The sequence below is a fragment of the Taudactylus pleione genome, unplaced genomic scaffold (genome assembly GCF_031769625.1).
Source record: "Taudactylus pleione unplaced genomic scaffold, aTauple2 ptg000244l, whole genome shotgun sequence".
Lineage (NCBI taxonomy): Eukaryota > Metazoa > Chordata > Amphibia > Anura > Myobatrachidae > Taudactylus > Taudactylus pleione.
Genome location: NW_028284646.1, coordinates 13,949,195 through 13,962,844, shown reverse-complemented (window position 1 = coordinate 13,962,844; position 13,650 = coordinate 13,949,195). Strand labels below are relative to the sequence as shown.

The window sequence follows — 13,650 nt, the reverse complement described above, 5'->3', positions numbered from 1 at the left end:
ACCCCAGTCTTTTCTTGGTTGACAAACCGGACAGGTCGTTTCGTCCCATTCTCAACCTCATTCGGTTTGTCCACTGCTCCCAGAGTCTCTATGAAGGTTATGGCACACATGATCTTCCTACTCAGTTGTGGGGGAGGAACAATGTGTTGGCTTATCTGGACGATTTGTTGTTAATGATGGCACTATTTGTTGTTTGTTACCTTGATGGCACTATTGCAACAACATGTTCAGATTACCTTAGGCATGCTCCAGAGGTTCGGCTGGATCATCAATTTTTCCCAAATCAAATTTAATTCCATATCAGAGGATGACATTTTTGGGTCTTCTCTTCGGCACCCAGTGTCACAGAGTGTTTCTTCCGCAGGCAAAGATTCAACATCTTCAATCCAAAATAGAGACCATTTTACAGATGCCTCGTATCTCAGTCCTCAGGGCTATGCAGCTACTGGAAAAAATGGTGGCTTAATTCGAACCCATTCCTTTCGCCAGATTTCATGCCCGACCACTACAAAACCTATTGCTTCATCGATGGGTGAAGCCAGACCCTCGGTTAAACAGGCAGATGTTCAGATTATCTCTGCAGACCCGTCAGTCACTTCTATGGTGGCTATAGGATGCAAATCTGAACAGGAATTGCCAATTGTCAGTAATAAATTGGACTATTGTCGCCACAGATGCCAGCCTAACAGGCTGGGGGGCGATGGTTCTAGACATGCGCCTAAAACATCTTTGGGCCGTCCAGGAAGCTTCTCTTTCCTTCAACATACTGGAATTAAGGGCGATTTAGTATGCATTGGTTCAGGCTCAATTCCATCTAAGGAGCCTACCAGTGCGAGTCCAATAAGCAGGGTGACACACGTAGCTGGCGAGCAATGTGGGAGGTTTCTCACATCCTTGTGCAGAAAATTGGGTTCCAGCTATTTCGGCAATTTACATTTCAGGGCTGGATAACTGGGAGACGGACTTCTTAAGTCACCACAGTGTGCATCCAGGGGAATGGGAATTACACCAGGAAGTGTTTGCATAGTTTCCAGATGGGGATCTCCAGACAGATCTAATGGCTTCTCATCTCAACAAGAAACTTCCAAGGTACGGATCTCGGTCACAGGATCTCTGGTGGATGCCATGACAGTACCTTGGGTGTTTCAGCTGGGATACATCTTTCCTCTGGTAATGTTACCAAAGTTAATTCAGCGGATTCGATCAGTGGCACGGCTGGTCATTCTTGTGGCTCCAGGTGCCGCTCCATCATTGGTACACAGTTCTTCGGAACATGCTGGCAGATGTTCTGTATTGTCTGCCCCTGCGTCCAGATTTGTTACTTCAGGATCCATGTTGTCACCCCTATTTACCTCGCTTGGCCTTGACGTCATGGTTCTTGATTCCAGTATCTTGCGGGTCAAAGGGTTTTCAAAATCTGTTGTGAAAACCATGATACAGGCTCGCAAACCAGTCACTTCTCAGATTTATCATCAGATATGGAAGATATTTTTCTTGGTGTGAACAACACAAGTTCAACCTGAAAGGTACAGAATGTCTCATCTCTTGTCTTTTCTGCAAGAGGGGTTGGGGATTGGTTAAGGGTCTTAGATTGTCCTCTCTGTTTCAGAGGAGATTGGCCTCCTTTCCCGAAGTTCAAACCTTCTTGCAGGGCGTTCTTCACATACAGCCTCCTTATGTCCTGCATGTTCCTGATTTGGACTTTAATTTAGTTTTGGAGGCACTTCAAAAGGCACCGTTTGAGACTTTGGAATCTGTAGAATTGCGATATCTCACGTTGAAGGTGGTTTTCCTTTTGGCCATTGCCTCAGCTAGAAGGGTATCTGAGTTAGCGGCTCTTTCTTGTGAATCTCCGCTTTTCATTTTTCATGAGGTTAGAGTAGTGTTACGCACTAAACCTTACTTTCTTCCGAAGATGGTATCTGCTTTCTACATTAACTAGGATATTGTCCTTCCAGCTTTTTGCCAGGATTCAGTGACTAGGGAAGCTTCTTTCTTAGCACTGTTGGATGTGGTACATGTGTTACGCATTTGCTTGGAGCGCACTGCGTCTGAGGTGTACAGATTCTTTGCTGGTTTTGTTTGATGCTCCAAAAAGAGGCTGGCCAACCTCCAAGAGGATCCATGGCTAGATTGGTCACTTCTGTCATTCGTCAGGCATATTTGTCGTCAAATGTGACGGTTCCACTCGTGCTGTCGGTACTACTTGGGCTGTGCGGCATGGTGCTTCAGTAGAACAGCTGTGCAAAGCAGCTACCTGGTCATCCGTACACACTTTTACTAAAGTTTACCACTTCCATACATTTGGAGTGAGGGACGCCAAATTCTGAGTAGCCCCCGACCCCCTTTATTTCCCTTGCTTTGGTATATCCCAGAAGTATTGGTATCCCCCCAGATGGATGATAAAGGAAATACGATTTTTACTCACCGTAAAAACGCTCTTCTTTGGAGTCCATCTGGGGTTGCTGGGTTCCCTCCCTTGTTTGGTTTCATACTAGTGACATGTTGGTTTCTGGTTTCTCAGTTCTTCCATGGGTCTTTCTCCAGCTTTCTTAAACATAGGCTGAGGTTCTAGTGGAAGGGGAGGGGTTATACAGGTGGTGGGAGCCAGTCTTAATTAGATCCTGACTCCACACCTCACTATGCATAACCCAGAAGTAATGGCATCCCCCAGATGGTCTCCAAGGAAGAGATTTTGCGGTGAGTAAAAATCTTATTTTTAATCAGCAGAAGCTGCTTGTGCGTCCTATTCTCATCACTGTGCAAATAAGACATATTTGAAGGTAAAAAGTTGCACAAAAAGACGCTCAAAGGGCTGTTTAACGTGCCAGGAGGCTAGATGTATGAGGACACATCTGTACCTGATGTTTTAAAGTGTCAGTTGTTTAAAAGGCAAGACCAATCTGGTTTTGCCTTTTAAATGATCGCCACTTTAAAACTCTCCAGGAATTCCCCAATGCCTGTAGGTTGTAGGCTATTACAGGGTTTCCCAAATGCAGTCCTCAAGGCACCCTAACAGTCCTGGTTTTAAGGATATCCATGCATTTGCACAGATGGTATAATCAAACTGACTAAGTCACCTGTGTTTGGGCATGGATAGCCTTTAAACCTGGACTGTAAGGGTGCTTTGAGTACCGAGTTTGGGCTATTAAATTTCCACCTTATTCTCATTCATTCTTGAAATATAACATTTTATTTCCTCTTGCAGACTTGGCCATCCACTATCTTAGTTGTTTCCCATGATCGTAAATTCCTAAATGCGGTGGCCACAGACATTGTGCATCTGCACAGTCAACGGTTGGAGGCTTATCGTGGCAACTTTGAGAGTTTTTTGAAAATCAAGGAAGAACGCTTGAAGAATCAGCAAAGGGAATATGAGGCACAGCATCAGTATCGGGAACACATACAGGTGATGATGAGCAGGGTGGTGCGACGTGCCACGGCGCAGGGTAGGGGGTGCTGCTCAGGCCTGTCCATTTTCTGTTTATATTTATGCTCACTTGTAGCTTCCTTTTCTTTTATCCCCTGCATCTCCTGGCCTCCCCAATCTCCTCCCTGGCTGACTCTACCTCCATCTGGCCACCACCCTAAGTGCCTTCAATCACATCCCCTTTTATTTAAGACACACATTTCAAAATACATTCATACCTGGGACTCAAACCTATCACCACTCACATGGCAGTCAGACACCTTACACATGGAGCTATCTGCCCCACAATTTCTGATAGCAGCCCTGAACACAGCCACCGATTCCCGACCCAGGTGTTACCATCACACCTTGAGTATCTTTGCCGGTGAGTGTCCCATGCATGGGTCTCCCCGCCGCTGATGATTGCTGCATATACACTACAAGCAGCACTCTTTCTAAACCTTCAGTCGGTGATGTACACTGCCGTCTCCAGGTTTGTTCACGGCTGTTCTGATGGACAAATTTTGCTGCAGCTTCACCAGCGCTTTGCTGTTTCTAGAGCTGGTGAGTTATACTGCCCAAATTTTGTGTATTGTCACTGCAGCCATTGGATTCACACTGCATTTGGCAGTGACACTTGTATAACAGTGGTACAATGGGATCGGCGGTAACCTTTCTTTGGGATGTAGTTACAACAGGGGAATCCCAACAAGGGACTTAAGTTAGGCGTCAAAATACCGACACCTATCTTAATCCCAACACCGAAGGACGCCTGCCCGAACGAGTTAAGTCCCGGGGCACCCTTAGCATTCACTGCGGGGGGGGTTTGGGTTACGTTTAGGGAGCGTGGAGGGGTTAGGTTTGGGGGTGGGGGGAGGATTAGGGTTAGGCCCCACTGGGGGGGTTAGGGTTGGGCACTAAGGGGGAGACTTAGGTTTAGGCACTAACGGGGTGGGTTAGGGTGCGGGGAGGGTTAGGGGGGAAATGGGGGAGGGTAAGTATACTTACCCGACCCCTGTCGGCATACCAGCCATTGGGATGCCGCTGTCGGTATTCTGACAGGAGGCATCCCGACAGCCGGCATTACATACAGATTCCCCCTTCATCATCGTATGGGACAAATCGGATTTGTTATGCTCCTTCCCTATGAGGCCATACCCCTTTTTGGGGCACACACCTTATGTTCCTATTTGAAAAATGAGTAGTAGTGATGGGGAGGTGCAATGCTCTTTCTAGCCTAGGGCACCAAAAAGTTACGGCTCTGATTATATTCTTTCATGTGCACATAAGTAATGTAGAGCTGATAATGTATAACAATTGCTCGAAGGGTATTGTAGGATATTAGTTTGGTACAGGCAATTACATTCTCTCTTACTATTTCAGGTTTTCATTGATCGGTTTCGGTACAATGCTAACCGGGCTTCTCAGGTGCAGAGTAAACTCAAACTGCTGGAGAAACTGTGAGTCTTACCATTTTCAATCACTCCAATAAAATTGTATCAGGACAATTAATCTCATTGCTCTCGTGGTTTTTTTTTTTTTTTTTCTTAGACCAGATCTGAAACCTTTAGAAAAGGAGTCGGAGGTGGTATTAAGGTGAGGGTCTTACAATAGGAGTGTATAGCTACCTACCTCTTTATACTGAAACTAGTCATTAACCATTTTTTTTTGTCTTGTTTTTTTACATAACTTTTACTTAACTTTCTTCTTTCATACCTGTAGGTTTCCTGATGGCTTCGAGAAATTTTCTCCTCCCATTCTGCAGTTGGACGAAGTTGATTTCTGGTATTCTCCAGATAAGCCAATATTCAAAAATCTGTCTGTATCTGCAGACCTAGAGTCCCGAATCTGTGTGGTGAGGGCCAATATTTATACAACACAGCAATTTTGCAAAGAGGAATTTTTTATAGGAGACTGTCTAGCGGCATTATCATTATTTTCCAGGTGGGAGAAAATGGAGCAGGAAAATCCACTATGTTAAAAATGTTGATGGGAGAGCTGTCTACTGTGAATGGGATCCGACATGCACACAGGTGAGCTGCACATATCACATTATCCGTTTTCTCCAGTGAGAAATTTAATTAAGCTCCTCGTTCAAGCGTATCTGTATAGCTTGTCTTTTAGCAGATGTGAGTTTATCAGCTCAGACCTTTTGACAGACCTATATATTTTTTTATTATGGCAAACCTCAAAAATTGCTTGTATACAGCATCATTGTCTGACTTTTCTCACACATTCCGTCTCTACCGCCAGGAACCTTAAGATTGGTTATTTCAGTCAACATCATGTGGATCAGCTGGACCTTAACGTTAGTTCAGTGGAACTACTTGCAAAACGCTTTCCAGGTAAACCTTACATGAATTCTTTAGATATCACCGGTTTTGAAATTGAGTTATATAACCATATTTCTAGGATCATAACCCCAAATTCTCAACTGCAGCCCTCAAATACCACCAGCAGATCATGTTTTGTGGATTTCTTTAACATGCACAGGTTAATTATACCCTTTGTCCACTGCCGCAATAACCTGGGTTACGCAGCTCAGTGGAAAAGGGTCCCTGGAAAAAAAATATCTGGGTCAAATTACCTGGAAATCCAACCCAGGTAGTGAGCAGGGTTGCACACGGGAATGACCCGGGAAGGGTCCGGTGCAAACTGCCTGACCTGGGTCATGCCTCAAACCAGCTGATTGGCTGGCTTCAGTTGTGCTTGGAGATGACATCCTCTCTAAGCATCCACTGTAGCGCCAGAAGACCCGGGTCTGGTGTGAGCGGCTGGCCCCGGGAATAACCTGACACCAGCCGCCGGGGTAAAACCCAGCTCCGACCCGTACTCAGTTGATGGTCAGTGTCCTAGGTTGGAGCCGTGTTTTTGGTGGAAAAGGGGTATAAATCTATTTTGCTGGGTCAGTAATTATCCCACCTGCGCCTTGAAAACATGACCTGTTGGGAAAATGTGAGAATTGATGTTGAGAACCACTGCAATACGCTAAATATTTTCTATTCCTTCGAGTGGCTGAGACAGTCACTTATACCCCTTTCACACCAAAATACCGGGTCTGACCTAGGTTTTTGAGCACTGTTCCAACCGTGTCACAAGCGTGTCAGGCCCCTTTCACACTGTACCTTGGACCCAGGTTATTCCCGGGTAGACCCAATTCAAACTGAACCTGTGTCAGACCTGCAAAATTTGCGTGTCTCATTACAAATGGAGTTCTGGGGATCAACTTACCATATTATGGACCCCGCCTGTGTTCTTGATTCACAAGTTGCACACCTATCTATGCATAATTCATTTGGTAAGAATTGCAATGAGAGTATGGATGTGCTTTGATGAATGTAATTATTTCTCCTTTATCCACTAGGGGACACTGGAGTTCAAGACAGTGGGGTATAGACGGTGGTAGAGTAGAGCCTGGCACTTTAAATAATTTAGAAGTGTGACTGGCTCCTCCCCCTCTATGCCCCATCAGCCCCAGTTTTAGAAATGTGCCCGAGAGAGCCAGTCACACAGGGCTGAGCTCCAGCCCACACTTAGTATTTTTATCTTTACTTTAACTTTTTATTTATTTTCATTAGCTTCAACAAGCATTGATAGGCTGACAGAGTACTGCGTCTGTCAGCCTGCTACATGGAGGCATCAGGAGACCCGCCACCACTAATAAAGAGTGCATGTCCGGGTTCCAGGCACCCTGGCAGTAGCTCAGGGAGGGACACGCAACAGCTTAATATAGAAGCTGTGTCCGTGCTTCCCTTTGCCTATTCGCAGACCTGATGCCAGCAGTGGTAAGTATAGCTCTGTTCCCCTGACTAGCGGGGAACTGAGATAGGTCTGCGGCCCCTCCGCCCCCTCCCTGTGTATCTGCAAGGGCTCAGCGGCTCAACAGCCAGCCTTGATCCCTGTTATAACGCTGCTCGCGTTACTGAAAGGGGCGGAGCTACCGCGCATATAGTCGCGGCTACCACTGCACTTAACAGCGCGCAGTACTTATACAGGAGACTGTCACTGTACAGACAGTCTGTAACTTTGCAGATGATCCCTGCACTGCTGATTCGGAGCGCCGTCTCACTTAATAGAGACACTGACAGTGCTGTTCTGGGCTGCGGCTATCATATAAGTGAGAGCCGATGATCTCCTCCTCCCTCTGCTCTAATGCCTCGTGGTGAGCAGCAGGGGTTAGTTAATTGCAGGGTAACAACGGATGTAGTTAGCGCCGGGGCTCTACTCCCGGTGGTGCGGGGGTGTGGCTTAGGGCCGGCGGCAATTACTGCTCCCGGGGAGCAGGCGCCACATTTTCTACTAAGCCTCTCACCTAGTTGGCGCAAACTACAGTGCAGGTTTATGCAAGCACGCTCTTTGCAGTGCAGGGAGAGGCGTAGTGGCTGCAGCCCCTGACACTGTAGCTACACCGCTGTTGGAGCTACTTCCAAACACACTTATCTACCTGCAATATGGATATATATATATATATATATAGTGTGTGTGTGTGTAGGAAAGCCATTATTTTTATATATATATTTGTCTGTTATTGCACAGTTTTGTTCTGTTGATGTTTCCAATTGTGGGGCGCAACGGATTGTGTGCTGCGCTGTATAGGAAACTGTTAATAAATAAATATCTAGATCGATATGTGTATAATCTCCCCTGTGCATAGCTATAGCATAACTGGGCAGCTACAGTATCTAGATAGAACCTAGTTTGGTCTCTATTATAGTATAATGCTGAGATAGTTTATGCTGAGGCATACAGAGCTAATTATAAATTATGCACGCAGTGTAGCAGTTGTCCTGCTTACTCATTACGCAACGGCAAGATCCATATAGAACTTGACTCATCTCGGTAATTCCTATATGGTGGCCAGATTCCACAATGAACTCGTTAGAACTTTAGGTAGCAGTAATGTACAGTACTTATATTCTGTAGGGGAGAGCACTGCAAAACAGTTGGCCCCACAACCGCTGCCTTACATCATTGTGATGTCACTGTGTAGTGGATGGTTATGACTATTTTTACAATTGTCTATCAAGATGGCTGCAGGAGTCTGTCTGATTAAGTAATTAATCAGTACTCACTAAAATCAAATTTCAGTGCAGAGCAGCACCTTTACATATCATGGGATCCACCGCCTCTATTCTAGAGTGAGTGTCCGGGCCCTTGACACTAGCTAAAGGAGGAACAGGCCGCAGCCTAATATATAGAGGCTGTGTCCATGTCACTTTACCCTCCACGTGATCTGCCGATTGATCTATGTCTGTGTCAAATATGCCTGTATAAGTTCAATATACTGCAGTATACTTCATTGCACAGAGGTCGTCCTTTTGACTCCCACTTTGAAAAAGTGGGTTCAACTGGAGCTCAAATGGCTCACCTGATAAGGCGAGTACAACAGTGACAGAAGGGTCCCAGGATCTAAACCAGTCTGGGACAGCACGCTGCTAAAATATCCGGCCTACGCCGTAGCAGAGGACTGCCACACGCGGCACATGAGCAGTCTCCCTGTGTGGAGGTAAGCCACATGTATGTATATATGGCATTTTATACTAAGCCCTGCTTTCGAACACCGTTCTTTTCAGGGCTCTAACTATTGCTCATGTTCTAATTTTAAAATATTATCGTCACCTATTGAGCTTGTATGTAGGTACGCGTATACATTATGGATATATATGTATCGCTTCTTATCCTTACCATAAAGGCAGTGGTAGGATCTGTTATCAGTTTTATGTCTGATACCTAGCATACTTTAAAAAGAAACATGCTACGATTGGAAGCTGGACTCCCCTGATGCAGTAAGTTGGTACAATAACTCCACTTTACATATATACATATATATAAATAAATATATATAAATAATGTAGGTATGTCTGTTTCCAAAAGCATTAGGTTTACCTCTAATTCCACAGATGATGGGATTACAAAAAAAAAATATAATATATATATATATATATATATATATATATAGATATATATAGATATATATATATATAGATATATAGATATATATTTTTTTTGGCTTAATACTGTAGAGTCATGTTCTGCAGTTTACATTGTGATGGTCACAATTCCCTGTGGCATTGCGCCTAGTATGGACCCTATACTTGTCCGGGAGCCTTCTGGTAGTCCACACATGTATATAAGATAGATACTTACACCCTCCTGGGGTTACAGTTCTATTCCAGTCAGTCTATATCTACAGAGCCCCTTTTCGGGGAACTTATTAGTATTACAACTACACTCCAGTGGCGCACTTGGTAGTAAACTTATAAGACTCTAAGAATGCAGGACGTGTGTGTATGTATGTATATGTGTGTGTATGTATATGTATATATATATATATATATATATATATATATATATATATATAATGTGTGTGTGGATATAGCATGATGATCTCCTGGTGCAGGAGTCTGACAAGTATACTTACTATGTTGGTACTAATTCTTTCTTTCAAAGAGGTTGCCTTCTCATGCAACTATGTTTGTCTGTATGTACGTGTGTATGTATACTGATATATTCTCATTTGTATGAATATTTCCTAAGAATTAAAAAAAAAAAAGCTGTTTTTTTTTTAGCCCTAACTGGGGTTATCACTACAGATTTATTCCTTCTTTACTTGGGATAATTAATGCACTCTGTCTACGTACAGGTACCTTTCTCCGTATAGGTTCCCGTACTCCATATTATTGTCTTGTTGCATATCTCAATAAAATGAGGCTATAAAGTGACCCCTAGGTACATTTCCTAGCAGTACATAGAGAATCCAGGTTCTATTCCATCCTCAGGGCAACAGACTGCAGTTACTGCTCCTGTGCCTGAAGGCCTACGGCCACCCGCTGAATAGGCATGGTCAAGCCTGGCTTGATTTGATTGGTGGGTATCAAGTAAATCATTAGCCCTGCGGTTCAATTTTAATCCCTCATTGTGATCACTATGATTGTCAAGGGTCACTGGTGGGGATCCATCATCAAATATGTAACATTTCTATGTGTATCTTGACCAGTACAGGGTCTTATTTAATTTCTTTCACTTTCCCGCCTCTTGACTATTACGCACTTAGTGTTAATGTACTGATACTTACACTAGCAGACCGTGTTTGGGGTATATGTATAATCTATATGGATACACATCCCTAATGTAACAAGCTCAGGTATAGAGTCCTGTTGTACGACCTCATTGTCTCCACTAACTTTTTGCTAGTTTTCTACAGTATCTCTTTTGGCAAGATCGCCAGACTGAAGTCCGTGCTGTAAAGCATTGGTTCTTAGCCCACTGAAGCTACTCTCTATATCTGACGTGACGGGTTGCTGTGATATGGAGAAGGTCAGTGACATTCTACATAGCGTCTAGAGGGCTTCTGGTTGCTCACAGGTAAGCGGTACCTCTTTAATGCCTCGGAAGATGCTACTATTTCATGCACCCTGACATTACATAGTCTCCCTTCCGCACCCTAGCTGCAGTATTAGCAGCCATCCGCTCTTTTTATTAGTTTGCTCTACACTGAGTTTTCCTGTTATGTGGGTGCATATTCTACTAGAATCTGTTGGAGTTATACAGGACTGTAGCGCATCTATGGGCTAATGCACATCTTTACATTAAGGTGTGAAAGTCATTCTGTTCACGCAGGGGGCCTGGTTGGTTTTCCTGTTCAGTATCTGTGGATATTTTCATCACACTGACAGGTACCTGATAGTTTCCTTATGGTGTCCTAGTGCCCTAGTCCTGCTGAATGGGATGTTTCCCCTATATTGGTACCTCTCACTGGGTGGTTGTTGCATCCGTACTCTTCAACTGCCAGGGTATCCGGGTTGTTTATATACTATGTTCGGGCCAGCAGTTGGTACTGACTACGCACTTCTATCAGGTTGGTAGTTGTCTGCTGTTTTAGGTTTGTTGCTGTGGTTTCTTTTCAGGGTAAAGTCCCCGCCTGGGGTGCCCCATACACGAGTTCGAGACCTGCCCCAAGCGGTAGTGACCACTCAATAGGCAGGCAACTGATGGGCTGCCAGACGCTCAGCCAGTGGTCTGGTGTGGGGATTTACAGCTGCAGGGTTTCAGTGGCTTTTATCCCTCTGTTTCAGAGTTGGTTGTACTGCTGTCTAACCCTATGAAAGGAATTGTGGTCTCAATTCTTTCAAAGCCTCCTCTGCCTCATGCCCAGTGGGATCTCTATGCTTGTTGGAGACTTCTATGGTCTAACCCTTCTGCTGGTTGACAACCTTGTAGTAGTTGGACCACAAGAATGGTCCAGGGCGACTGTTTAGTCTTGACTTTTGCCTCCCTGTATACTCTTGTTAGGAGTCTGTGGACAGGATCAGCTCTGTATCTATAGATTGGTATTTTCATACATATATCTATACGAGTTATGTCTAGCAGTGCTGGGATGCTGCTGTCTGCGACTTATACAGCTTCCTATGTTCGACTCTGGTTTGGGCTTGGTCTGTTTTCAGCTGAGCTTACACTGTTTTTGATTATCTCATCTGCGGGTGTTCTCTCGCTAGCCGTTATTCCATTCGAATTACCCTGTAAGTTGTGGAATTTTTGTGGCTGTTTAGCAAGGAGTTCTGATTATCTCCTCTGCTCTGCGACACTTGATCCTCAGCTCTTGCCTTTCCATTAGGCCTACGGTTCTTGGCGATCCCGGTTTTCGGTTTTGCAAAAGGGTCGGCAAGTTCTCCGCGCTTTGGGACGTCCCCACTGTCTTGAACTCCAGTGTCCCCTAGTGGATGAAGGAGAAAACAGGATTTTGGTACTTACCGATAAATCCCTTTCTCCGATTCCACAGGGGACCACTGAACGCCCGCCCAGAACTGTGTAGCTGCCGTTTTATTCGGCTCCTTCATAAGGTTGTGTGACTGCATGTGTTCCCTGCAGTGGGTTCCTCTGTTCTCCTTCAGTCAGTATTGTTCCGTTCTGTGGTCCTCTCCTTCTCCTCGTTTCCTATTGTACTCAGTCTCCTCTCGGGCTCAGTTCTTAAACTGGGGCTGATGGGGCATAGAGGGGGAGGAGCCAGTCACACTTCTAGATTATTTAAAGTGCCAGGCTCTACTCTACCACCGTCTATACCCCACTGTCTTGAACTCCAGTGTCCCCTGTGGAATCGGAGAAAGGGATTATCGGTAAGTACCAAAATCCTGTTTTTTATATTATAAATCTACTCATGAAAAGAAGAATATATGTTAATATTGGTTTCCTTTTTTGTATACATAAAAATATTAAAATAATTTGGCCAAAGTTATTACAAGTGTTCTTGGTCAGACTGATACCCCTTTCACACCAAACTTTTAACCTGGGGTGCTGGAAGAGGACATCATCTCTGAATACACTTGAAACTCCAAACAGATGTTTTTACTGTCACCTGGTCTCTGATAACTTGAGTTGCACTGTTCACACCGTTACCCGGGTCGTTACCGTGTTCGACCCTGGTAGCTACAAGGGTCGGATTCACGGGTATCATAACCCGGATTAATCTTTTCACACCAAACCTGGACCCGGTTTGCCCCGGCAATAACCTGGTGTGAAAGGGGTATAACTATTTATGTATTCATTTTCATGTAAAACATAAGTACATGAACATATTTTTAAAAGACTCCTACTGGTCTGAAGAGACATTTATCAAGCAAGTTTAAAAAGTCAAAGCAGTGTGAGTTTTCAGTGTCCCTCTGGGATCTCCTTACCCTGACTAAACGTGCCTACACACTAGGCGATCTGGTGACAATGCGATATCATGTCCGATTTATCCCCCGGCAGTCGTGGGCACGATTTGGTGTAAAAACTATCCAAATTGACCTACGATCTATCGTGCATCCTAACTATTCCAGTGCATAGTGACTGAGATTTTCAGATCTTGCCTGTAACAGGCAAGATCTGAAGATGCCATGTACGACCAGCGGGTACGCGCATCGGCATCGTGATCGTGAGTTTACACGATCTGTCGTTCTGATGCGTCGGAATCGGGGAGATCGTGTAAAAACTCGCCTAGTGTGTAGGCACCATAAACTATAATAGATTTTACTGTCCTATGCACTTCTGATGCCACCTTCTTCTCAAACATTTTATGTCCACTATACAGCGTGTGTTGTAAGTAGGAGGAATGGACTGTTGTGCTCAGATGCTGGTTCTGTGTTTGTGTTTTTTCATTGACCACGGTTTTCTGGTGCAGAAGGATGAAGATGTGTGCACCAAATGTACCCCTCAGCCAAAACAAACTATTCAGACTGCACAACCGTTTAAAAAATTTGTTTGGA

The 13,650-nt window shown here is 44.5% G+C and overlaps 1 protein-coding gene across 1 annotated transcript in view; it reads left to right on the top strand.

Annotated features, from left to right (window-relative positions):
- ABCF3 (ATP binding cassette subfamily F member 3) overlaps nt 1-13,650 on the top strand; it is a 35,461-nt gene that overhangs the window by 13,250 nt on the left and 8,561 nt on the right. Inside the window, exons 13-18 of the mRNA XM_088479724.1 lie at nt 3,209-3,409; nt 4,793-4,869; nt 4,961-5,005; nt 5,132-5,264; nt 5,354-5,442; nt 5,663-5,754. Coding sequence (XP_088335850.1) covers nt 3,209-3,409; nt 4,793-4,869; nt 4,961-5,005; nt 5,132-5,264; nt 5,354-5,442; nt 5,663-5,754 — 637 coding nt within the window. The remainder of the gene's footprint in view (nt 1-3,208; nt 3,410-4,792; nt 4,870-4,960; nt 5,006-5,131; nt 5,265-5,353; nt 5,443-5,662; nt 5,755-13,650) is intronic.